The sequence below is a fragment of the Myripristis murdjan genome, chromosome 20 (genome assembly GCF_902150065.1).
Source record: "Myripristis murdjan chromosome 20, fMyrMur1.1, whole genome shotgun sequence".
Lineage (NCBI taxonomy): Eukaryota > Metazoa > Chordata > Actinopteri > Holocentriformes > Holocentridae > Myripristis > Myripristis murdjan.
This window is the reverse complement of record NC_043999.1, coordinates 15,117,505-15,143,649: the sequence shown is the minus strand read 5'-3', so window position 1 is coordinate 15,143,649 and position 26,145 is coordinate 15,117,505. Positions and strand designations below refer to the sequence as shown.

Below are 26,145 nucleotides of genomic sequence, written 5' to 3'. Positions count from 1 at the left end.
AAAAATATTCAAATCATATTACCATTACATCGCCAACATGCATACAATGATGCTTGTTCAAATTCAGCCCCACGTGCGCAAATACATATGTATGAAAAACATATGCAAACAAGAGCATGATCTTTGTCAGCCACTCTTCTTCCATCTGGCTTTTGTCTGTCTGTGAAAAAACAAATTTTACCTTCACATTTCCAAAACAAACACAATGATATTGTCCAGTAAAGCACCAGTGTGGTGTTTGTTCAATTACGTGCCACAGGGAGATCAGGCAAAGGGACCCAAATGCAGACCAGCTGAAATTTAGAAGTATTTACTGGAGAACTTTACAAGTAATCACAAAGAACCAGGAGCAAACAGGCTGGTGGCAAGAATCAAAAACACAGATGACACTGAGCAGGCCAAGGAGTAACCGAAAGCTGAACTAAAACATAAATCGGCTTAATTGGGGAATCAAGAACAGGTAGGTGGCCAGGGGAACAGGCAGGGAGCTGATAGGCTGGGAGAGGGCAAAAGAAACAGGTAAACAAGAGGCAGATGCTGATGAGGCTAATGCAGGGCAGGTGCACTGGGGACGCAAGCTGGGTAAAACGATGGGTTAACAAACAGGACAAAAAGTACAGAAACAACCACAATAGAGAAAACAGCAAAGGCAAACATGTGGCATTGATACAACCCAGGTAATTCCTCAAGCTCAGCTGGAGAGCTAACACTGGCTCTGTGACACTGGCTGTGACTTTGCTGCATGAGTTTTCCATAAATACTGAATGAAGAACAATTCATCTGAAAGATAGCGGCTGGGAACAATAACCTGGCAAATATTAGTTTTAAGGTATTAGGAGCGTGCAGGTGTGTCTTGACTCTAGATTGCAGTAATCCCAGCGACATTTATGATTATGGATCGAGTTTTGGTTGTTTGTCTCCAATATAGAGCTCAACTACAAAATTGTTTGCTTGTTTGCGGAGTCGATTGGATATATAATGCAGCTACTATAAATCAGACCTGGGACAAACAGTGGGCTATTTGCAAGTCATTTTTAGTATTTTAACCTGCCTGAGGTTGCAGATGTGTGGAATCTACTGCATGATGGCAAACTAGATCCGCAAATTAGTCCATTCAGAAAAAAATACACCAAATCAAAGTACCACCCTTTGTATTTCTCTGAACTATAAAATGTGTGTGCAAACACTTTTTGATTTTATTGGTCTACTGTAAAAACAGTTTCCTCCCACAAACTCATCCATATATTTGATTCCTTTAATTAATGGCTTAATCAAGTTGGTAATTATGTACTATTAATTAAGCAGTGGAAAATACACTTAATTGAGATTAAAAATCTATCCATAACGCTAGCATGACACCTCGGATATATTTCAACCTCAGACAATAACCAGCCAAGAATCTCAGAAGACTTTTATTCCCTTGATGTCTGTGTAATACGTACAAGAATAATCCTCAGTTAATGATATACCTTATCTGATAATCCTGCCTCATAAAGAGTATACCCACTCTTAAATCCCACCCTTTTTCCCTGAAGAATTTCCCTTAATCCCTACCATCAACAAGGTCTGGGAGTTCATCTTCATTCTATCTTGTCGAGAGAATCACTTGCTTTGTGAGAAATTGCAATAGATGGGGCCTTATACTAAACATAGACAGAGGAGAGAAGAGCTCTCTGCAACAGAATGCTGGTTTGATAAATGATAGATATCATGTGCAGACGGGTGGCCAAGTTGTTTCTTTGGTTTTCTTTGGTTTACTGAGCGGAACTCATTTTGATGAATCAGATTATTAGCTTTCTAATGTGGACAGCTCTGCTTACTGGAGATGGACATGGCCGAGCCTGTCTTGGACGTGCACACATTCTTTTGTGCCTCTAGTGGAATAAAAGAGTCAAGTCTGTAAACGAGCACAAAATGGGGGGAAAAAAGACAGCTTTTCAACATCATCACACAAGAGGGAGAAAATCACATTGCTTTCAGAAAATGGGCAGACTAGATCAGTGTTAATTGTCTAGACACATTCACAAAACCTGATTAGCAATGTCTGGAAGACATTGGTATCATGTTCAGCAGCAGCTTTTTGTCCTTAATGTGTTGCCACAAGCCTTATCTCCTATTGCATTACAATATGTGCTTGCCAAGGTCTCAGTGGTAACACCATGAGAAAGTCCTGTGGTCACAGGGGGCAGCGCCTTGCCTCCATCAGACAGGGTAATAGCTCTCTCCACAGTATTTAAAGCCATTTTGCAGTGGTCAAGAGAACATTTGGATTGCTCAGCTCAACACCGGCGTCGCCCAAACACAGTGAGTACAAGGTGTCTCTCTCTGTTTCAACTGTTTTTATGTTTGAAGTGTATGATTATTTCTGAAATCTATGAGCAAGCAGAAAATGTTCCCTAACTATTTTCAGCCACATCATAGTCAAAACATTTTTGGATGCAATCAGCGCTGAAAAAAAAAAAAAAAATGTTTCGGCTCAAAATTACCAGTGACCTTTCTCTAATGAGAACAATGTCCCTGAAAATATTTGATTATTAGAAACTAACCTTGTGCACAGTGTAACAGTCAACAAATGTGTTGTTTATGTTGAAAGCGTAGAGACAAACTTCCCTAAACGGAAATATTTCTGCCCGCATTTTGTTTCATTTATCAATTAATAAGTCACATATGAAAAATTTAAGTTTAGTGCATGTTGAGTTTAGGCCAATATGAGCTACAATATTAATATAATGTTGTAATCTTGCCTAGCACTTTTAAATTAGCTCAATTTATTAGTTCCATTCCTTCCATCCATTATTAGTCTTTGACCGATCATTGTAATAAAATCTACTGTAAGTAATTAGGTTTGGCATTAACTTATATTACTAGGTATCTCCCTCGGGTGTTAATAATACCACTGTACACAAACAATTATGCAACACAGAATATATATGTGCAGTATGGGGCCAGTTATGAGAGCAAACTTCTTGCAGTTTGTTTAGGGATGTCAGTAGTGATGTGAAATGCAATTATATTTGCTGCCTGTTCCTGCATTGTGTGGAAAATGTGTTGACCAGTTTCCATCAGCGCATTGCTTGTACAAACAGGCCATTATTGCTCAAGCCAATAAGCCTCATTCACTGCTGCTGCTCGGAAAAGAACAGGAAGGGTGAGACAGATCTTGACTAAATTGAACTAAATTAGTGGAAAATGATGATACATATTCTGGCAGTTTTTAATCTTCTGTCCAGTTCTATGTGGGCTGCACAGTGAGGGAGACACGCAGTGAGTAAACAGTACAGCAGAACCATTTGGTTTGCATGGTTGTTTATCAGAGATGCAGTCACACTATAAGCACAGAGTGAAAGCCACATCTGAGAAGCAGCATGTAAAAGGTTATTTATTATAATCAAAACACATATACTTAAGTGGGAACAGTATGCAGTTACAGTAGTAAACCTGTACTGAATGGATCGTCTGGATTTTCCTTCGACAGAAATTGTATGAAAGGAAATTGCACCTTTTAAAAAATCAATAACAGTTTAAAATTTAGCATATCCCGGGTTTAATCTGAATAAATCCTTGTTAAGCCCCTGAAGCATCAACCACATTGTTCTGGTAGGAGCTGCATTCTTACATTATGATTCTGCTCTGTTCTTTATTTACCAGTCAAACCAATCCATTACTAATCTGCAGAGCTGCCAGAAGAGAAGTGAATTAAATTGATTGCCATGGTGACCACTGCCACAGAGGTTATAGTTAATTATTGATCCCTCATCTGGAAAGAGCCCCTCTGCTCACCATAAAGGAGCTAGAGGGGGACAAGACCTCTGTGGGAATCTACTGCATGTTCAGGTGCATTAATGTATGCGTTGCTTGTGCGCGTAAACATGTGAGGTTGCCGCCGGCTATCCTTTCATGCCGGAATACGCCATAAATCAAAATTGTGTGTGAATCATTCAGAAATGTCCATGAAATGACCCCCATACACACACACACACACACACACACACACACAGAGGGTAAAACTTAGTTGTCTTGACTTGAGAAACTGACTTTGAGGTGGCATCTATCAACCACAGAATCTGAATTCCTTTCGCAGCCACCGCATAGGGTCAGGGGTGATGTCCCATGAAAATATGCTAAAGTAATTCGCTCACCAGTGACATTTGCTGGTTGGCCTTTGGATGTGACTGAGTGGCTCATACAATACAATTACAAAGTCTTTTTCAATCTCGCTCACCCAGGCCATTCCCAAGGACATCCGGGAAAGACTCAAACAAGCCGCCCCCAGCTGTGAAGAACTTAATTGCTTCCCTCAACAGAAGGGCTTCAACCTCCAAACACTCTGTGGACTGGAATACCCTCCTTGGTAAAGGCAAAGTCATCTGTGCCCCTTTCCCCTCTTGGTGAAAACGGCCTATGGCTTAAGGCGTTATCTGCCCTCTCCGTCACATAACATGCCAGGCTCTCCTTGCGTGCAAAGCAGGGTTTATGTACTCAGCAGGAAGTAGGATGGATTTATTTTCTTTAGTATTTGCCGCAGTGAGTTTATATGCGTGCGTGTGTGAGTATGCACATCTGTTACTGCATTGGGTGTGCATGTGCAGACGTGTCATTGCTATAACCCATCTTCTCTGCTTCCAGTGTTTTTCTGTGTTGAGCAACAGTGACATAGACTGTAAAGCAGCTCCTGATGAACTTCAGCAGGGACGTGGCCCGGCAGAACAGTTGTTATACATATGTAATAGAAGATGAGGATCCAGCCCTGGCAAGATTAAATGTGTTTGAGGTGAGGTTGATGTTAGTTTTTTTCGGAAAAACTACAAACTTTGAAGAAAACAGGCTCATAGCAATGCCAATAAGATAGGTTCCTTAGGGGGGAAAAAGCAATAAATCGGGATTAAGAAAGATTAAAAAAGGAGATCAGTCTCCAAAAGTAATGTGTTTCAAAACTAAAAGCATAGCACATTATTACAAAGTGAGCAAAATCATCAAAACATGCCTTCACAAAAGTCACAGAACTCTATAATAATGCATTTTAAGAAATGTTGTCTCTCCTCCCTGAAAATTTATCAGAACAGTTTATGTAAATTTTTACCAGCAATGATAACTCTGCTTGACCAGAAAGTCATTTCAAATAGGTGAATAGATATTTACATAAACCATAGACATCATGTACCATCCAAGTACTTTTGACTAGAAAGATAAGACTCCAGTAGTTTGTTTTTCTGCCTGTTAACATTAAAAAGTTATGAATTTTGCCATCATACAATGTGTGCTGATGCAGGCAATACAAAAAAATGTGAACATCAACATGGATAATACTGGAGGCTGACATCAGGGAAGCAAAAATACAGAATTCAATAGATGTTTAGAGTTGGCTCATAGCTGGTCTGAAACAAGCAGGCTGTTTTCCCTGCAAGCAAGTTTTTCTTGCTTTTCTAGTCTTAACTTTGTCAGCTCTATATGCATCTGTTCTAATCTGTTCTATTCTATTCTGCTCTGTCCTTCCCTCCGTCCCTCTTCATATCCAGTTGGCTGAGAAGGGTGACCTGGCACTGCTGGAGAGCCTGGTGAGGAAAAACCCAGAGGTCCTGAGTGAGAGAGATGAATCTGGAGCCAGTCCCCTTCATCACGCTGCTGCAGGGGGCCATGTCACCTTCATCCAATTCATCACCACGTTCATTGACTCAGAGGGTGAGCACACCTTAGTCATCAATCATAAGATGCATCCCAGCTCAGGTGAAAGACATTTACTGTAAATTACCATAATTCTATCTACCTGGTAAAGCACTATATGGAGCAGTTTGTTTGATGTTGATATGGAAAAGTCCAGTATCTGATGTTTGTATGAATATAGTGTGTATCATGTTTCTGTGTATGTACATGTATATGTATATGTATATGTATATGTGTATGCTCTTGTATCCCCTCCTAGGGGTGAACAGCTGTGACTGGCAGGGCAGTGTGCCCCTCCACTGGGCAGTGGAGAGGAACCAGGCTGAGAGCTGCAGGGCTCTTATGGACCTTGGGGCCAACCCAAACATCCTGAACATGGCCCTCATGTCCCCTCTCCACCTGGCCGTCAGCCATGGGCACAACAACCTAGTGGAGGTGAGGAACCAGGAAAATCTTTTTTTTTTTCTTTTCCTAAAAACAACCAAGCCAATAAATAAATAGATCCATCCAGCTATGTATTTCTCATTACTGCCTATTCCTAATCGCGGGTGTGGGGGGCTTGGGCTTATCATGCGCTGAGCAGAAGGCAGGGAGACACAGGGCTGGCACACAGACAAACACACCTGTGCACACATTCACACCTATGGGTAACTTAGAGTGATCAGTTCACATGCACGGTATGTCTTTTGACTGTGGGAGGAAACTGAAGCACCAGAGGCAAAGCCATGCACCCATCTCAGCACAGGACCTGTGTCGATCTGTGACCTTCTTGCTGTGGCGAGAGTGTCAACCCGTGCAAAAAGGTTATTAAACAATCAAATCAATTTTTGATTTGAGTATACACAGGACAAAATTTCCACTTTGTCCTTACAGCAATATTACAGTACGCATAACCAATTGTGATCAGATATACAATGGAACCTCTTTTCAGTGAGGCATAAAGTTTGATTTGATTGCTCTAGTGATAAACAGTATCAAAATTCTCTGCAACAGGAAAGATGACATCCTGTACTTAATGATGATACACGCACCAGTACTATTTCATGGTTAAATATTTGCACCAAGTTTGATTGTTTCAGCATTAAGAATTTTTCATCTCTATCTAATTTCCTTTTGCACATCTTTGCTGTCAGTGTCATTTTCATATCAGAGTCAAACATTGGAGTCTGTATAAAAGCATAATGTAGGAAGTCCAAGTGGAGACTGCATCAACTGCGTGGGAGAAATAGCAAAAAATGTGTTTTGCATAAAATTCAAAACAGCAGAAAACTGTCAGTGCATAAATGAAACCAGTATGCGCGGTGGATTCATGCTGTGTGAATGAGACTGTGGAAAAAATATACATTTTCTAGGCTATACTGTTTAGGAGTTATCCAAATGAGTGCATTGTTATCATGCCATAATCTGGGCAATTGGTGTCATTTTTAGCTGTGACCTGTAGCTAGTACAGGTCAAGTATACAACAGGATCTCTGCAGCATATAGAGAAAACATACCAATAACTGTAGATTGAAAACACTGGTGCAAAGCTCATTTTGTGAGGCAGCAGGTTTTCATGTATTGGTTTGGGATTTTAATCCCAGGGTTGGTAAATATGACTTTTGTGTTTGGCGTCACAGAACCATTAAAGGTCAGGGCTTACCACAAATAATCTTTCAGCTCAGTAGTGGGGGACATATGAAATTTGCAGTCTCTGAGCTCCAGCTCATTTGATGACAGAAAAGAAAAACAATGATGACACAAACAATAGCGTGTCAGTACCCGTGGTCTGTGGATCTCTACAAAACAAATCCATTGTGACACTTCTGTAGTTGAACAGTCAACAAAACACAGGCAACCATAAAACATCAGCAACAACACCAGTTTTATCAACTTCCTTTTGGGAATAGAGTCTATTCAAACATGAATAATAAACACGCCTCCGGTAAGATGTACTGTATCTTTAGTGATGGTCTCTGCATCTCTGTGGCCCCTGGTCTTTCCTCTAGGTTTCAGCCGATCCAACCAATATCAAGCAAAGACTGAGATTTGTATTAGTTTGTTGATAAGTAGTTTAGCTAACAATCAGTCAAAAACATAGGAATGACTCATTCTTCAGGGTTTATCTTCATAAGTCAGAGTGAGGAAATTTTGCTATAAATTCAATGCATCAGTTGGATAAAATGAATTAAGAATGGCAATTGTCTCTGTTTCATCATACAAAGGATCCTGTTTTATGTGCAGTACAGTGGTCTTTGGTGGCACAATGGCCATGCCCTTTAAGGTCCCAGTATAAAATGTTAGTGTCATCAAGGTTCTGCTCTGCTGAAGTGCTGATGAGCAACATATTGGTTCCCTACCAAATCCAGGGCTGTGCTGTAGCTGACACTGACCTCTGGCCTCTCTAGAGGAAATTATTGATTAATGTTATGTTTGTTGACTTCAGTTTGTATTGTCATATTTTTGCTCTCATGGAGCAAAGGGTCAGCTTGGCTGCAGCCCCCATGGAATTTACAGATGTGACTACACTGGGGACCATTTGTTTGCAAATACACCCACAGACCAGTGGGTGTATCTTTAAGTGGAGTTGAAGGGTGTGTCGTTTACTTAAAGACACACCATTTAAGCGTTTCTGCGGACAAGCTCTGTCTGCAGACTGCAGGTGAGGGACAGATCTTGAAGACTTGTTCATTACTAACACTTCCCCCTCACTTTTTGCTAACCTTAACCGCTCTCAGGGGTGTGTCTTAGATTGGTGTGGGTGTGTCTTGCATATCCGAGAGGGGAGTATTTTGGAGTATACAACCTGCACTTAGATAAACATCTGTACCACCCACCATGCAATCATGCTGCACAATGGACTTTTTTTCTCATCATAACTCCTTGCTTGACAGAAAAATAGAACGTGAAATAAGTTCTGGATGCAGATCTAAACAGAAAAAAATAGATACCCGGCAATTGTAGTATCACATGAAGTCCTTTACAGGAACTGCACTGCATGAACTTGTCACCTGGAGCAGCCACTGCATTCGAAAACATTGCTCCCTTGTCAACTGACTGAGTTGTTTACTTAGACAAAAACCTGACTCAACCTTGTACTTGGAAAGACCTTGGCCTGTTGTCCCGATAGCATTTGGCTGTTGGCCACTGACTTGCACGGTTCCAATCGCAGGCTATACAGACATAGAGGAGGGATGAGGACAGTAAGGAGTGGATGGAGCTCACTGTAAAGTATTTATCACCTGCCCCCTGCAGCTGCTGCTGTCCTACAGTGCTACAGACTGCAACCTGCAGGGAGACCTTGGGAACACTCCTATGATGCTGGGCTGCTCCATCAATAACTGTGAGGCTCTAAGCATACTGGTATGTACAAGAGCACTCTTACACAGAGTCTGAACTCGCTCATAGGATACTGTACACCTGTATGCTTAGCCTGTGTAGTTACATAAAGCAAGAGAAAATTAGGTTTTCATTTTCAATCAGTTGTGCAGGATTATATCCCATCGATTACTGGTCTGCCATTACAGCATTACATTACCACCATGTTTTATACTGACTGCCAATCCACTGCAGCGGATGAACTGTCATTCTTTATCTTTTTCTCCACTCATTCCTGTATATGTCCAAGCTGAAGCATGGAGCACGGCTCTGCCAGCAGAATAAGCTGGGCCATTTTCCCATCCATGCAGCTGCCTTCGCAGGAGCAAAGAAAGCCATGGAAGTAATCCTGAAGGCCGGTATGACAAAAGAAATGATCCATCAGAAAAAAAAAAAAAAAAAAAAAAATGAAAGCACCGACTTTAATGAAAATGGTTTCGTAAGGCCAAAAAGCTCATTACACTAATGGAAGAGTAGAGAGTTCACTTGCACTCCTCTAGCTCATGTTAGGTTGTACACTAACCAGACACCACAGTCTGACATTGTATTTATCCATGGTGGGAGGTCTGCTGAGTAAATCATGTGTTGTTGTAGAAATGTTTAGTCAAAGCACAAAATATTTGTGATAGTTGTGTTATTGCTCAGCAAGCGAATTAATGAGTATTCACATTCTTCAGCTGTTTGAATATTTACACAGCCCACCATGTATAGACACAGTCACACTTTGCTCATTACCTCCTTCCAGCAAAAACAAACTCAGTAAACAATAAAGTGAAGTGAACTAAGTTGTCTAATGCAGTGTCTTGAAATTCACCCAAAAAACTCTGATGCCTAAAATGTCAGAAATCCAAACAAAGTGTCCTCCATACACCAAGGAGCTTGAATTAGTTCAGACAGTCTCCCTATTGTATGAGCCTGAGTTCAGTTGAAGTTATCAGCCATTTATTATATTCTCTGCTTCAGGGGAGGAGGTAGGCCACACAACTGAGGGCCACATCAACTATCAAGACAAGTCCATGAGCAGTCCCCTCCATCTGGCTGTACGTGGGGGGAACATTGACGCCATTCGCCTCTGCATTGTAACTGGGGCCAAAATTGACCAGCAACAGGTACTGACTTCACTGATTGAAAACTGGAGTGTAAGATATCTATGTTGGCATTGTATGTTTAGAAAATCTCACTTTTTTTGATGTTCAAATTTGCCATAAAAACACATGCAAATATTTGGCTGCAAGAAACCTTTTGTCACCGCTACCTTATATCACATCTGCAGACCAACACATTTATGCATGGGAGCTACCTGTTGCAACCACTGCTGTTTGCTGCATCATAAGGCACCTAACCATTGACAGCAGTTAGTAAACGAGAGGAGAACTTTACTCTTCACCTTTGCTAGTTTCAGTTTCCCCTTGTCAGGATGTAAGCGGTTAACCCTCTCATCACAATTCCTCTCCAAACTTTCGGCTACTACTGTATTCACAGGACATCTAACGCTTTGCCAGATTTGCATTGTTTTTCAATCTGTTCTCGTTTGAGTACACCTGTAAAGCATTTCCCTGGCAAAGGATCTCACTCTTTGTGCTGTTAGAGCATGTCAGTCTTATCACGGCCATCTGGGAGCGATCGTTATGTCTAGCCCTGGGCTAGTGGCCAGAGCTACAGCAGGAGTAGTGAGTACAGTAATCGCTTCAGATGGCTAAATTGATACAAATTACCTCCACTTACACTGTGGAGCTGAGTGGAGCAATTGCTGGCCTACTCCTGCCAGTCCTGGTTATCTCATTAAAGGCTTGTGTTACACCCCCTCCTCCACCGCACCCCAACCCATCTTCAGCCAGCAGGTCTCCGAGATAGTTTGCTAATGTTGCATTGGGATAGTGGAAGTGTTCATTATGTGTGTGGGTGTGTGCATGCACCCTTGTGGGAGCCTGTGTGTACGCTGTGTGTGTTTTTGCACATCTCTCCCTAACTTGTCACAGTGTGTGTTTGTGTGTGTGTGTGTGTGTGTGTGTGTGTGTGTGTGTGTGTGTGTGTGTGTGTTTAGGGATGCAGGAACAATGATGTTTGCAGAGTATACACAGTATGTGCACTTGCTATTGTTGCTGTCCAGGTTGACCGGTCCACAGCGCTCCATTTCGCCTGCACCCAGGGTGCTACTGAGGTAGTCAAACTGATGCTCTCCTCCTACCATCCAGTGGAAGACATCATCAACCTGCCTGATGGGGCGTGTCAGACCCCTCTGCACAGGTGGGCTCCCCCTGTCCCTCCATCCTGACACTGCAATTCATTAATTTATCCCCTCATTTAAATGCAAAACGGCAAGGTGCTTCCATTTGTTAATTCTTTAATTAAGCAGCACTCAGTTCCTGCATATACACTACTCACAAAAAGTTAGGGATATTTGGCTTTTGGGTGAAATTTATGGAAAAAGTAAAATGTTCACACTACAGTGATATTATATCATGAAAGTAGGGCATTTAAGTAGAAGCATACACTGGTGATTTCCTCATCTCAAACAATTTATTGAAACAAAAGCCAACAACAGTGGTGGATATACCACAACAAAAAATGTCAGTGTCAATAACTTGTCATGTGCCCTTGAGCATCAATTACAGCTTGACAACGACGTCTCATGCTGTTCACAAGTCGACTTATTGTCTGCTGAGGCATGGCATCCCACTCTTCTTGAAGGGCGGCCCTCAGGACATTGAGGTTCTGGGATACAGAGCTCCGAGCCTCTACACGGCGACTCAGCTGATCCCATAGGTTTTCTATGGGATTCAGGTCTGGAGAAAGTGCAGGCCACTCCATTTGAGGTACCCCAGTCTCCAGCAGCCGTTCCCTAATGATACGACCTCAATGAGCTGGAGCATCAAACACCTGATGTGAATTTTGCCGTTAAACTCCTTGTTAGAAAACAGCAACTTGTGCAAAAAGTACTGAAACATTGAACAGTTGGACATTCAAAAGTGCATTCAAAAGTTTACAGAAGGTCACATTAAGTTCACCTGTAAAGGTTATAATGCATTTTAGGTTCATCCTGAAATTTCACCAGAAAGCCGAATAGCCCTAACTTTTTGTGAGTAGTGTATCAGTCTTAGGCACAACATCATGCATAGAGATCTCAACTAGAAATGTGTGCAGTTTTTGCAAATATATGTATTTAAGAACTTTAAAGTATAGTCAGTTTTAATCAAGGGTGTAAATTCACTGATATAGTGACTCACTGTAATTATTTACAAGTGCTTTAGGACTTTGCACCTTCAGTTTACCTTTGGGCATTGGGATGTTTCTCAGGTTACTATCTCCACTCTTGCTCATCCTGTGTAAAGATGGAAGCCAAACCACCTGCGCAATATCAACATCATAACACCATGATGGATTGGGAAGGGCAGATATAAAACCCTCGGGTGTGGATGGGATAGTGAATTATAATTTGAAATGATAATAAAGATATGAATATAAAATAAAGATATGCCTCCAGAATTAATTGCACCTAAAAGCTGTTTGTGTTGGCACAGAAAGCAGCAGAAATAAATGCTGACATACAGAAAAGAGGAGTACATCTTTGTAAGTAAATGTAACCCTGTTTACCCCCTTTTTAAGAGAGCGACTAATACCCTAAAAAAGTAACAATTTACATAGGCCATCTTGCTGTCCATAAACATTTATGCTGTATTATAATTAACTTATTGCAGGTAGTGTTTCCTTGGGGGAAACGACCCTTTCTAAGCATAGCAACAGTGAGAAAAAAATAATAAATAGCTACATAAAACATTATGAATCACTGTTAAATGAGCAGCCAAAAGGCTTATTTTCACCATGTTGACCAGCCGGTGACACATAGCATAACCTCCAGCTGGCCTAACCCATGATCTCTGATGCAGTTCCACTCGACATAGGGGCATCTGTCGTTAGGAGATTTCTGGATTATCAGATGTTTGAGAATGGTTTAATCGTGGACATCATTCTTTCCAAATCTTAAGTCTCTCTTTCAGTGAAGATGTCACCAGAATACCAGGAAATGTTTGTGAGAGTGCGTCAGTAAAGCGAGTCATCACAGTGTTTATCCTGGAGATAAAAAAATGTTACCAGTGAGGAAAATCTGATTGTTATATCATGCTGTGAATTATTCCTAATGCTACATCTGGCAGAATGAGTGTTGAGAATGAATGCGTTGCTGTTGTAGGCTAGAGATGATGTAGATCAACTGTGTGTTTACTTTTCCAGGGCCACTATATTTGACCACACAGAGGTGGCAGAGTATCTAATTTCTTTGGTAAATAAAGCACATACATAACACACACATACTGCAGCACGTGCGTCCTGCTTTTGTCCTGTGAGTGCTCTGCTTCTGTCTTGCTGTCGCTGGCTGGCACACCACAGGACAAGTTCTCCCTGTGTGGCTTGTTCTAGTGCTTAAATTTAAGGAACGGTATGACAAAGGGCAGTTTTTTTTTTTTTTTTCTTTTGCTGCTGCAAGCACTGCAACATCACTCAAACTCGTTTTTACAGTGTGCTGAACTCTTACAGGGTGTAATAAACTACAGTACTCCAGGTGAAACTCAAATTAAAAACCTCTGCATTGCTCTGCTGAGGACTGTCTTCCAGTTCTCATATGCTGAGTAGATACACCACTACAGCATGTGTAAAGACCTTGGGGTCTTTCTCTTCTAATCATTATTTTCTCACACTTCAAATAATTGGCTTTTTTTTTCGGACACTAGTACAAATCAGCTTTGATACCCTGGCAGTGTTGTAGTCGAGTCATGAGTCCTCAGTGTTCAAGTCAAGCCGAGTCCCCAAAACTGGTGTCCCAGCTCAGATTCACCAGTTTTGAGTCACATCTGAGTCCAGTCCACATTACTTGCCCAAGTTGGCTTTTAACCAACCTGAAGTTGGTTTTCAAGCTGGGCTCATAGCTGCTCTGCCACAGTGAAGGAGTTGACATACATTACAATTGGACAATGTCCCCTTTTTTTATTCAATTGTTCACTTGCAGATCAGGCATCCAGCTGAGCTCTTAGTTGAATCCCTGTGAAATCCCCAGGCAAAGCACACCACTCAGCATATAAAGCCGGTATAAAGCTGCGAGAGGCATGAATGTCTTTTCCACTTTCAACTACAAGTCTGTACCTCGGTATAATGAGGTAAAACAAATAAATGAGGCCATCATCGAGATCATTGACAGAATCTGACTCATCGTTTATGCTAGTGTTTCTCAAGATTAACATTTCCCATTTCCCATAATCACTGTTGCTTCCTGTTGCAAAGAGGATGTTGCTTCTTGTCCCCTCTCAGCCGTCATGGTGTCGCCTCCTTTGCTTATTAAGTTAAAGGTCTTCTCAGTTGTTTATGTGAAGAGGATAAACATGTTGGAGGTGGCTTTCCAATCAGCCTTGCACTTCACCCACCATCTGCCACTATAAGAATCTCTGAAAGCTTTAGCTCAATTTGTGTTGAAAGAGCAGCATCCTCTTCCTGTTTGGCACAGAGCACTTTAAAAGCAATCCTCCACTTCATTTAAAGATGGTTAATTGGCACTTGACCACCTTGAAAACCATCAAATCAACTATTCACCAAGATCTGATGCAGCGGATTGAAGCACTTCGGTTTTTAGTTGCCATTCATTTGAACGAGGCTGCAAAAACAGACTGAAATTTCAATTTAACACATTCAAATATATTCAACAACATACCCCACTTGTAAGACAAAAAGGCAATTTTGGTTCTATTGTCAGTTTGCATTTCTATTCTCGGTTTATGCAAAAATGTGCTTTCCAAAATAAAAGTAGACCTCACCTAAAGCCGAAGTACATCTCCTAAGTGGCATTCCTCCTTTATGTTATCAATAATGCAGTTAATTTGGCAAAATCACGTTTTTAAAACACTGGGCCAACTATCAATTGAAAATCACAATAGAGAATTGAATATATTCATGAACAAGTTTTCAGGGTATTTTCTCAGCTTCATTTAAATGGGAACTACAAATCGGAGGACTTCTGCTTACTTGCTTGATCGCTTTAAGTGTGATGTACTCCACTATGTGCATGGATGCTTTGTATTGCTTGTATTGTATTTACACTTAGCCTGCCATACTCTGCCTCTGTGATTGGAGAGGCTCAAAGTCAATTTGGTAAGACTAAAGTTTCAGTGTATTTTCTCTGTAGGGTGCAGACATTAACAGCGTAGATTGTAAGGGTAACACTCCCTTGCTGCTGGCTACGAGCTGTGGAGCATGGAGAGTTGTGGCTCTTCTGCTGTCAAAGGGTGAGCTACTGCACTACACCACAGCAAAGCTAATTTTATTTGAGAGGTGCCTGATAACTCAGACTGTTTTTTTGTGTGTGTGTGTGTGTGTGTGTGTGTGTGTGTTTGTCTTCATATTTTTAGGGGCAAATGTAAATGTGAAAGACAAATCTGGTTGCAACTTCCTTCACCTCGCCATCTTACAGCCCAAGGGTCTGAAAAATCTCACAGAAGAAGTGCTGCAGGTATCTCGAGTCTCTGCACCCCAATCTGCTCATTAACGGACCTACTCATTAGCTTCCCTGAACAGTTTGCCCGGAGCCAAGCTGCATGCGTTCAAGAGCAGCTGCAAGTTCATTGAGCGAAATTATAGTTCTTAAAAACATTAAAAGCTTTGCTAAAAATATAAAATGATGCTAAGGATTCCAAAATGAGACAGAAGGGTGATGAATTTGCAGCTGACACTGAGAAGGATCTCTGTATATCTGAGTGTGCAAATATCTTTCCATTATTACTTATGTAAGCTATGTGAAATGTTCACGTGTATGTGCGTGCATGCATGTGCAAATGCAGCCATTGTAGAGGGTACACAGTTTACTCCATGCATATTGCATGACTGGTGCTCCACGACTGAGAGGAGTTGAATGTCTCCCACTGTATGCACACTTGTGTTTTATGCATGTACGCTTTGTTTGGTACATGTATATGTTGCCGTACAAGTTCATGTGTACACAATGGAACGGGATTACATTGTGTCACACTTTAGCGTAGCAGCGTGAAGGCGTTGCTGAGCTGCGAGGACAACGAGGGCTGCACCCCCCTCCACTACGCTTGCCGACTGGGTATCCATCACTCAGTAAAGAACATGCTGGGCCTCTCAGGGCAGCTATGCCTCGCACTCAAGTCCAAGGACAAGAAGTCTGCGCTGCACTTTGCTGCCCAGTGAGTTGAATTGGTCCCTCTGGGCATGACTTTTCCATACCATCAACTAAACAACCCTGATTTGCCCTGATTTTCATTCACTTTCTGCATTTGCTTTAACTTCACAGCTCTCATCAAAATGGGGACCTATTTTGTGACCAGTTTGCTGTGCATATACCGTGTTCCACTGAATAACGTGTCTGTTACATTCTGTGGACTACCATATTAAAACTGCGCATAGTTAAAATTCACAACTTTATTACTGTACAGCTCTTTCATTTTTTATCAGCGGCATTTATTAATTGGTTTTGCACCAGAAAAGACAGAATACCGTCCTGTAATTTGTCTTTGTCAGAGTTTGTATTAAACGGAGCTAAAGCAATGTTTGGTCTGCTAACATGACACATGGTACACATACATTTACCTTTCAAAAGGCTGGAGGAGCACTCACAGAGGAGGCGCCATACACTGTCCCTGTAATAAAAAATTACCTGTTCCAGGGGAAGCTTGAGATCACAACCCTGACATTGTTCTTCCAGCTACTCTATAACAAGTCCTGTGTATTGATCGATGACACCACTAGAGCTTAAAACATTCATCAAAAGTGGCTTTCCAAAAGCCTTTGAGTTACTATCTTACTGCAGCCAAGAATTTTATTTCTGTGATTGGAAAAGGGTGAATGAAAAATGAAAAATGAGCTGTGTAACTAGATTAAAAAATGTTAGCTCACTGCTCAATTGTTTCAATTTAGAGAGCATTTTCTGTAGACAACAGCTTTTTGAGGGTGAATTATTGTGATGTATCCATCATACTGACCACTCTCTCTTCAGTTAATCAGCTACTTGACAATGGTGGCTTATCGTGAGAATAAAATCCATTTAGCAAGGTGCATGCAAAGGAAGGCTTCTGACAGTGTGAAATGAGTGGACATCACTTAATTGTTACTGATTGCTTAATGATGTACGGGTAATTGCGGCAAATGGAACTTGATGGCAAATGAGGGCCATGCTTTGTACTTTTTTCACCGACCTTGTTCCCTTTCTCCACCCCTGACCAGAAGTGCTGCCAGCCTTTCCGATTTCCTTTGTCTCTTGGAAACAAAGGAAAATGTAGCATCATAACGGAAATTAACGTCAGCTCAGTTTTTCCATCCTTCCAGCTTTGGGCGCTTTGAACCTTTTAGGCAGCAGGGTGACACAGTGAATAGGACGTTCATCCATGTACCAGAACGCCCAGTTTCAAGCCCTGTGACAGCGAGCATGTACCTTGCTGAAGTGACCTACCAAATTTAGGGGCAGTGCTGTAGCTGACCTTGAAATCTGACCTCAGTTAGCAAATTAACAAGTTAACAAATGCTTTCTAACATTCTAATAATGATAAGCACATATAAAAATATTATCAACATTTACAAACACTTTTAAAAAATTGAAATTACAGTTGTGGAGAGAATTAAAATCAATATGGCTATAGGAATAGCAATTGCCATGTGCCACCTCCTACTTCCTCTCTGCCTGTGTCTTAAAGACATTTGATCCTCTTACCTATTTCCTCTCAGGTACGGACGCATCAATACCTGTCATCGATTACTGGAGACCATGAAAGACTCTCGTCTGGTGAATGAAGGGGACGAACGGGGCCTGACACCACTGCATCTGGCCTCAGCTGGGGGTCACACCAAGGTGGTGGAGCTTCTGCTGCGCAAAGGCGCTCTCTTTCACTGGTAAACACAACAACAGGCAAACCAAACCATGCACATACACAAACTCTCACATACAAACGTCACATGTCATTTAAATGTACATGCAAAGGTTAAATGTGCGTGTAAACGTTACACTCCCGCACACCATCTGCACTATAACGTTTTATTCATGCAGCGTAGGTCAATGCACCGAAACATAATGCCCATAAAATGTTATAGTGCAGATGGTGGATGACGGATGGAGTGTAACCTTTATTTGCAAATTTCTGCCATTCTCTCTGCACTCATCATGTGTGAACCATTTAAGAACCATTTGCTTGATACATATGCATGCACAGAAACATGAATATACGAATGCACCCCTCATGCTATACAAACTGTGTTGCAGTGCTCACTATCTATACAAACAGATATCTTTAATCGGTAGACTTTCTTACATGTGATAGTTTTCTGCTGGATGTTTATTTCTTTTCCACAGTGATTATAAAGGCTGGTCCTGCCTGCACCACGCTGCATCTGCAGGATACACACAAACGATGAACATTCTTCTGTCTGCCAATGTCAAGTTACTGGACAAAACAGACGAGGATGGGGTCTGGAAACTACTTTTATTTCAGAAAGTTCAATGCTCAATGCTTGTGAAGTTCATAAGTAACTTAAACCTAAATAATATACAGTGCTGTTCTGCAGTGAATGCAGATTACTGGAGCCTATTGTGTGTTTTCATACCAGAACACAGCGCTCCACATCGCAGCAAGAGAGGGACATGTAGCGGCGGTCAAGCTCATGCTGTGTAAGGGGGCGGAGCTTGTCCTAAACAAGAACCATACATCATTCCTCCATGAAGCCCTGCAGAATGGGAGGAAGGACGTGGTCAATGCTGTCATTGACAGTGAAAGGTATGTTGGCAATACCAGCATGCATAAGACAGGGTAAAATCCTTGCGGTGGGAAGTTCGGTCTAAAAAAAATTAAGTGGTGCAGGTCTTTTTATGCGTTGCATTCGTAACACATAACTGATAAAACAAATATTTCAGTAATAAAATAAAAATGGGAGTCAGGCCTGCCATTCATACATCATGGTGGACGAAACACGATGACTGTGCGAGGCCATGCATTTTTGGTGTTCATGTAACAGATGAAATCAGGTTGTTTCATTCATCCATTTATGTGGCATATGACCAAATTTTATGTTTTTGTTGTTCTAGATGTGCCGAGGCTTTGAAAATGTTCAAGCACGGCGCTCCCCAGAAGTGTCCGATACTAGCAATGATTGAGATTCTTCCAGAGACCTTCAAGGTTCACCCCAACCGCAGAAACAAAAATACTTATAATTATCTTTTTGTGTGCATGGATATCACCATAACTCATACTTGCTGTAGCCTTTTGTCTTAAACACAGAGATGGCATTCAAAACCACACTCGATAGTTCACTTGAGAAGATTTAAACAGATAACTCAGGCTTTTTTTCTCCTTTCCTCAACAGCATCTATTGGACCGCTGTGTGAGGGAGTCAGATGACGATCCCAACAGCCCTGATTACAGTGTATCTCACCCACAACAATACACTATGGCACTCTATTTCAGATTTTATTGATATCAATGCTGTACTGCATGAAGCAACTGCCAGATTAAAAAAATATATATATACATTTGTTTTGTGGTTTAGATTGAATACAATTTCATGTGGCTCCAGGCTCCCATTGCATACATGAAGAATTCAAAAACTGACAATGCTGTGAAGATTCAGCCACTAGTTGCACTGAATGTAAGCATCTTTTCTACTCAAACTTCACTGTGCTGCAGCAGAATACATAAGAAACAACTGCCCCATCATTAAGTAGCTGAAGTTACACTGATGTCCCATAAGCAAACCCTTGTTTCTGTTATACAAGCTACCATATTTCCCAACAAATGTTTAAAATGAAAACAGTTCTCCATGCCATGTTGCTGGATGCCTTACTCTTGCTGCTTGCTAGTCCACATTGTTCCCTCTGGAAATCAATAAGATACACAGACTTTTAAATCTTTAAGGCTTTAGTTGACTAAGTGTCCTCCCCTGCTTGTAGCAAATGTGCCATTAAGCAGTGGGCTATTTTTCTGCCTCTCTCTCCGCAGGCAATGGTGCAGTACAACCGCATTGAGCTCCTCAACCACCCCGTCTGCAGGAAGTACCTGGAAATGAAATGGTTTGTATTCAGTGGGATTTAACCCCAGAGAGTGGTATTTCTCATTCTGACATGTGGTGACTACAGATCAGGGTGGGAAAAGGGTTATTTAATCTACCGCACTCAGAATACAATTCGTTTTTATTTACTGTGAATGCCATTGTCCCAGCTCTGTTGCCGCAATAAGTTTTTCCTCCACTCTTTCAATCCACAGGTTGGCGTATGGGAGTAAAGCTCATTTCCTCAACATGTTTATTTACCTGCTGGGGCTGCTGCCCTTAACTTACCTTATAGTGACTCTGAGGCCCACTTTGGACACTAGTCAAGGCAACCACAATATCACCATGGTGCCCATAAATCTTAGACAGGTACAAGTGGCGATGGTGCTGATGAATAATGAACTTGAAAACTGAAATGTGTCAGTAAATACCTTTAGTGAATTCTGGTGTAAGCTCAAATGCCTGTGTAAAACAGCTTAAAGGAATTCTCCAATGTTTTGGTAAAAATAGCCTTTTTCCGACTTACTCAGACTGAGATAAGATGTTCAATACCATTTTCACCTCTGTACGTCCAGTGGTTTGATTATATGGGCAGCATTTCATGTTAGCTTATGGGAGTCATTAAATAGGATAAATGAGTTCTGCAGTTACAGTTCCACCATCTAACCCCTCCTAAAACAACTCTCATTTAAAAAAAAAAAAAATCCAAGATGTGCATTTCAAAAACACACATGATACATCATGCAAATATGACAGCTTCGAAGTTGCTGTAAGGTTTATTTTTTCACGGTGACTGAGCCAAGTTATCGACTGCCATAGACTTCAAGTCTTTATGCAAACCAGCGGCTGTACAGGGTGAGGTGAAAATGTTATAGAACATCTTGTCTCAGTCAAAACAGTGGAATATTCCTTTAAATGGCTGAACAGAAACTAAACACTCCATGAGGCATACTGAATGTCTCATTAGGTGTAAGAATGAAAAATAGGCCTCTCCTCCTCTCACATACATCTTTTACTTCCTGTCACCATGTAGTGGAAATACCATGTACTTCTTGTGGCCTTGTGAGCCAGATAGATGCTATTGGCTAGGCTATTTTCCCTCCCATTACTTTTAATGACTTCAATCATCATTACAGATGCACTGCCCAGGTAACAACACTGTCCTTGTCCTATTGTCTAATTTAGTCATTTTTATTATGAACTGTAAGCCACATGTCACATTTACTGGCATCAAGGTCAGAATAGCCATCATCTCATTCACTGTCTTTTACATATTGCATCAACATTATATGTCTCAGAGGATTTACATAAAAAAAAAAAAAAAAAATCACACCAGCAGGCAGTTCAAAGCATAGCTTTTTCTGTTTAATGAAGGCTCACCAAAGTAAAAGGTTTTATTATGCTGTTGTCTGGTATATCTTTTGTAATGATGATCCCTGCTAAATACAATAAATCTGCATATTGTTTTTCCTTCCACAGCAAAATGTGGTTCGCACCATCTGCATGGCGATGGTGCTGGTCATGAACATCTATGCCATAGGGAAAGAAGTGGTGCAGATATCACAACAGGTACTGGGCTGTTATGCCGGAGCCATTATTTCACATAAAGCTGGTGCCTATAAATCTGCTCATAGCCTTCAGCACCAGGCCCGAGCTGGAGGACACACAGGCCATCAGGTGTGATGGATCAGTGCCCTCTGATTTACATCTGCAAGAGTCCCAGCACTGAATGTCAAAGCAGACAGGGACATTCCCTCAGTCATTAATAGCTGTAGGAACAGATTTAATTTGCAAAAACAAAATGCTATTCCTAAAAACAAACAAACAAAAAAAAAAAAACAGAACTGTGTGTAAAATGCAATGTTTCACACAACATGCTATCTTGCCTATGCCTTAGCCTGCAAAAATAGATTTTGATGGTTTATAAATCATCATCTGAGACCAAACTTTTTTAACACTGCTACACGTGGCCAAAAGCAAACAAAAGCACACCACACTTTCACTGATTTATGCAAATTTTAATGCACAGATTTGTTTAGGTATTAACTACAACAGTATTTACACTGTGGCAAGAAATTTGGAGTGCTACAGGACACAGTGAGCCCTGCTGCATGAAAGGAGCTTAAGTTGATGGTATTAAATTGCTATGAAGTTGTTAGTGTGTCTAATTGTTTTATGTTTTTTTTTTTTGTGAACATTTTTTGTCACTTGAAAGGGCTGGAATTACTTGAAGGACTATTCCAACTCATGCGACTGGTTTGCAGCCATCTTCTCTCTTTTGTTCGTCATTCCGCTCTTTCTCAGCGCCGACGGTTCTTTACATTGGCAAGCAGGGGCAATGGCAGTTTTCCAGTCCTGGGTTGGCTTTCTCCTTTATCTCCAGAGGTACTCCTGTCTGAAATGTACAACTTAACAAATCAGAATGTCAGCACCCTGTGTCTTTGTGAGGGCTTAAATGCCACAAACCACAATTATCGCCCATTTGTCCAGGTTTGAGCACTTTGGCATTTATGTTGTGATGTTTGGGGAGATCATGAAGACACTGGTCCGTATTGTGATGCTGTTCCTGTTCCTGATGGTAGCTTTCAGTTTGGCTTTCTATGCCTTGATGCTCAACCAGGTATGGCAAGGGAGAATGATTTTTGTTTGCTCCTACTACAATTTTTGTTTGCTCCTACTACAAAACTCCTCTGTGTGCATTATGTATTTGACACATGCAGTGCATTGTAGACTGTGCAGTGTACTTACATCGAGTTATGGCTACTTATCCACTTAAATTACTGAGACTCAAAAATGTCGATGATATTGTAGCAAGATTTTAAATGTATTTTGAATCATTGAGGCAGCTGAGAAACTGATTTTACAGAAGGCTATTAGGCCAGTAGTCTTGTCAGTGGACATTGTATTATTATTATTATGCATTGTTTCATGACTTTATATTAATTAGCTCAAGTGTTTAATAATAAAAGCAAAAACTGTATTGACATGGAGTGCTGCTATTTCTATCTTCAGAGGGAGTTTAAGACAGTGGAGCTCTCATTGGCGCAGACTTTTGTGATGATGGTTGGGGAACTGAACTACCAAAACAACTTCCTGGATGCTCTCCTCAGCGAAAACCTTCCCTTCCCTGGCCTGACATACTTCATTTTTATTAACTTTGTTCTGCTCATGCCAATTTTGCTGGTGAACTTGATGGTAAGTATCGCCCACAAATCCTATCCTTCCTTTGTCCAATATCTCCTCACATGTAAAAATCTGATTTGTTTCACTTCCAGATGTTGGGGAATAAAGTGTTGTTTTTTTCTACCGGTTATTGACTCCTTAAAGGCAAGTCCCGTCACGTAAACAGGAGCTGATTGTTATTTGTCTCGCTCTCGCTGTGTTGTAGATTGGTTTAGCCGTCGGAGACATTGCTGAGGTACAGAGAAATGCTTCCCTGAAGAGAATAGCCATGCAGGTGTGTATGAGCCAGATAGCCCGCTAATCAACAATTCAATTGTGATTCAACAGTGGACGCTGCATTTTTAAAATATATAGTTGCTACCCTGCTTGTCCTGTATGCTTGGCCATCCAGAGTGGGCATAAAAACAACAACAACAAACAAGTATGAAAAATCTGACTAGCAAGAAATGTAGACTGTACCCACTAACATTTTGGTCTGTACACCATTTTCATGTAGTCTTGGAGTAAGTGTGCAATGAAATGTTGACCTCACAACAAAATCACAACGTGTAGTAAGAGGTGACATCATCAACTTCATCACAATACTCAGCAATTTCTTTTTTTATGTGAGAATCAATTAATGTGATATAGATTATGATCGTGGATCCTTCTTTAGATTGCACAACTTAAGGATCCAACGGAACTTGTTATTTTTCTCCATGATCCTAAATCTGACTGAAAAATCTGACTTGTTGACCCCAGATTGACCTCCACACCGCTCTGGAAGACAAGCTGCCTTATTGGTTTATGAAACGAGTCGACAAACCCTTCATCACCATCTACCCCAACCGCAAGTGCTCCAGGGTACGCGCTCTGCTGATAGATGTACCACAATGTGTCATATATTGCATGTTCCTGTGCCTTTGTAACATATTACATTTCAGCATTTCTCCTTTGATCTATCCCTTCCGACTAAATTTCATTTGTAACTATGATTACTTTTAACAACAGACCTACATAAAACTTCTAATGTTCTGGGATGATGAAGACACGAGAGTAATCCAGCGCCTGCAGACCAGCTCACACAACTGCACTCCCATAGACATTGAGCTCCAAAAGCAGAAGAACAGGTAAAGCATGTACACAGGTAATGGATCACATGAGATCTGACACTTGGCCACTGCAAATCTACAGTTTTCCCAAGTGCTTCAAATAAGTACATTTTTTACATTCCGCTGAATTGTAAATATGCAGTATAAGTGAAATGGTGCAACAGAATTTATATGAAACTGTTATGACATTTAGTTTGATGTAAACTTCAACGTCGTCCATCATTATATGCCCAGTGCACACACTGTCAGAGAGGGAAAGAGGGGGGGGAAAAAAGCAATTTAATGGTGTTTTTTGATGCATGAGCAGCCTCTAGTGGATACAAACACACAAGGACCCAGAGCACAGAAAACACAACTTATTCTTAAAAACTACTGTAAAGGCGCACCTTGCATCCAAATAGCCCATGCATAATTTCATGTTTTTTTTTTTTCAACCATATCACTAGTTTGATGCGTTAAAATCTCTTCCACACTATTCCACTGCTCATTCAGCAAACACCACCGAGCAGTGCTACATTCATAAAACCATGAAAATGGTCTCAACACGAGTCCCTGTGAGATACTCCACAGCTAATGTTATCTCATCCAGGCTGAAGGAGATGTCAAGCATGCTGGAGAAGCAGCACAACCTCCTGAAGCTCATCATCCAGAAGATGGAGATCACCTCAGAGGCTGACGAGTACGACGGCCCTGTGCCCATCAGAGGGAGCATGTGGTCAAGCCTGAGTCAGAGAACATCGAGATATCAGAGAGTGTCTAGATGGGTCCCGCTGATGAAGGCCATTGAAGCCAAGAGAAAGTGAGCAGGATAAAATAAATCTTTGCTTTATAGTAACCACAAGTGTCCAAATCCTGCAAGGGGAATTATCACTACATTATAAATTCTGTGTTTGTGGTAAATGATATGAACATATTACTATACTTTATTGTACTTCATTATACATTTATTCAAATGCTGCTGCTTAAACTAATTCCAGAGGGTGTGCTACTATCTAAACTTTCTGATGCAATCTGGTTGTATCAATATAATCTGAATGAGTTAAATTGTCTAGACTGTGGCCCTAGTTTAGAAAACTTTGCATTTGTTGGTATCGTTTTTGCAAGCCTGAAAAAAGGAATGATTTTTCAATAAAGACATTTCCCACAGGAAAAAAAAACGGTACTAGCCATTTCATCTTAGTAAACAGTAATTTTCTTGCTGTAGGTCCAGTACAGCATTGCTTATTTGTGCTATGTGTGCAGTTTTAGCCATATATCTGCGCTTTGCTCACACAGTTGCTGTGTTACAGTAATGTATCTGTCTTCTGGTGTAACATTTGAACATAATGGGAAACTACTGTCTGCATTTGTGAAGTAAGTTAAGTGTCTGTTTCTGAATTTGATCCAGGAAATACAGGAATCATTTATGTCAAAGAACATACAACTGCTATCTGAGCATTTGTTGGACTCCAGTGTGTTGGTGTATGCATACACTGTACAGTACTATACTCGTGTGTGTGCGTGTGTGTGTGTGTGTGTGCGTGTGTGCGTGCGTGTGTGTGTAGGGAGCACATGAATAACATAAGACTGTCGGAGCTCCACGCTAAATTGATGCATAGATAGATAGATAGATAGAGAGATAGATAGATAGATAGATAGATGGGTAATCTCATCTCCTCTCATATGTCAGCAGCTATAAATTATAAAATCAGATTCACAACACTGTTATTTCCACAGGATGCAAAGTGGATGAGTCATAGACTCTTCTCTGCAATGCAACTAACAGACAGCAACAACTTTCTAAGCAAAAGATGTTAAAAATGAAACAGCCCACATCTGTT

At 41.0% G+C, this 26,145-nt stretch overlaps 1 protein-coding gene across 5 annotated transcripts; it reads left to right on the top strand.

The window, feature by feature from the left end:
• Nucleotides 1-636: 636 nt before the first annotated feature.
• Nucleotides 637-25,702, top strand: trpa1b (transient receptor potential cation channel, subfamily A, member 1b). 5 transcript variants are annotated; one of them, XM_030078763.1, is made up of 30 exons: nucleotides 637-677; nucleotides 2,231-2,304; nucleotides 4,227-4,351; nucleotides 4,627-4,771; nucleotides 5,517-5,679; nucleotides 5,921-6,096; nucleotides 8,895-9,002; nucleotides 9,268-9,376; nucleotides 9,981-10,126; nucleotides 11,128-11,264; nucleotides 13,248-13,296; nucleotides 15,187-15,286; nucleotides 15,410-15,510; nucleotides 16,032-16,207; nucleotides 17,742-17,906; nucleotides 18,364-18,478; nucleotides 18,618-18,784; nucleotides 19,093-19,183; nucleotides 19,371-19,430; nucleotides 19,554-19,652; nucleotides 20,003-20,073; nucleotides 20,267-20,420; nucleotides 21,531-21,620; nucleotides 22,267-22,436; nucleotides 22,542-22,671; nucleotides 23,064-23,246; nucleotides 23,440-23,508; nucleotides 23,976-24,077; nucleotides 24,225-24,343; nucleotides 24,915-25,702. In XM_030078763.1, the coding sequence occupies exons 4-30, from the start codon at nucleotides 4,676-4,678 to the stop codon at nucleotides 25,126-25,128; spliced, it is 3,360 nt and encodes a 1,119-aa protein (XP_029934623.1). In that variant the 5' UTR covers nucleotides 637-677; nucleotides 2,231-2,304; nucleotides 4,227-4,351; nucleotides 4,627-4,675; the 3' UTR covers nucleotides 25,129-25,702. The 5 variants fall into 5 exon arrangements, with proteins under 5 accessions (XP_029934623.1, XP_029934622.1, XP_029934625.1 ...); XM_030078762.1 differs by lacking the exon at nucleotides 637-677 and having other exon boundaries at nucleotides 2,183-2,304; XM_030078765.1 differs by lacking the exon at nucleotides 637-677 and having other exon boundaries at nucleotides 2,183-2,304; nucleotides 24,225-24,360; nucleotides 24,915-25,034.
• The last annotated feature ends 443 nt before the right edge of the window (nucleotides 25,703-26,145 follow it).

Excerpts from the sequence above, each read along its gene's own strand:
- trpa1b (XM_030078763.1), top strand. The coding sequence starts at position 4,676 with ATGAACTTCAGCAGGGACGTGGCCCGGCAGAACAGTTGTTATACATAT. Across the intron at positions 18,785-19,092 it reads GCTGTCATTGACAGTGAAAG|ATGTGCCGAGGCTTTGAAAA; the intron begins GTATGTTGGCAA and ends TTGTTGTTCTAG. Across the intron at positions 24,078-24,224 it reads CCAACCGCAAGTGCTCCAGG|ACCTACATAAAACTTCTAAT; the intron begins GTACGCGCTCTG and ends TTTTAACAACAG.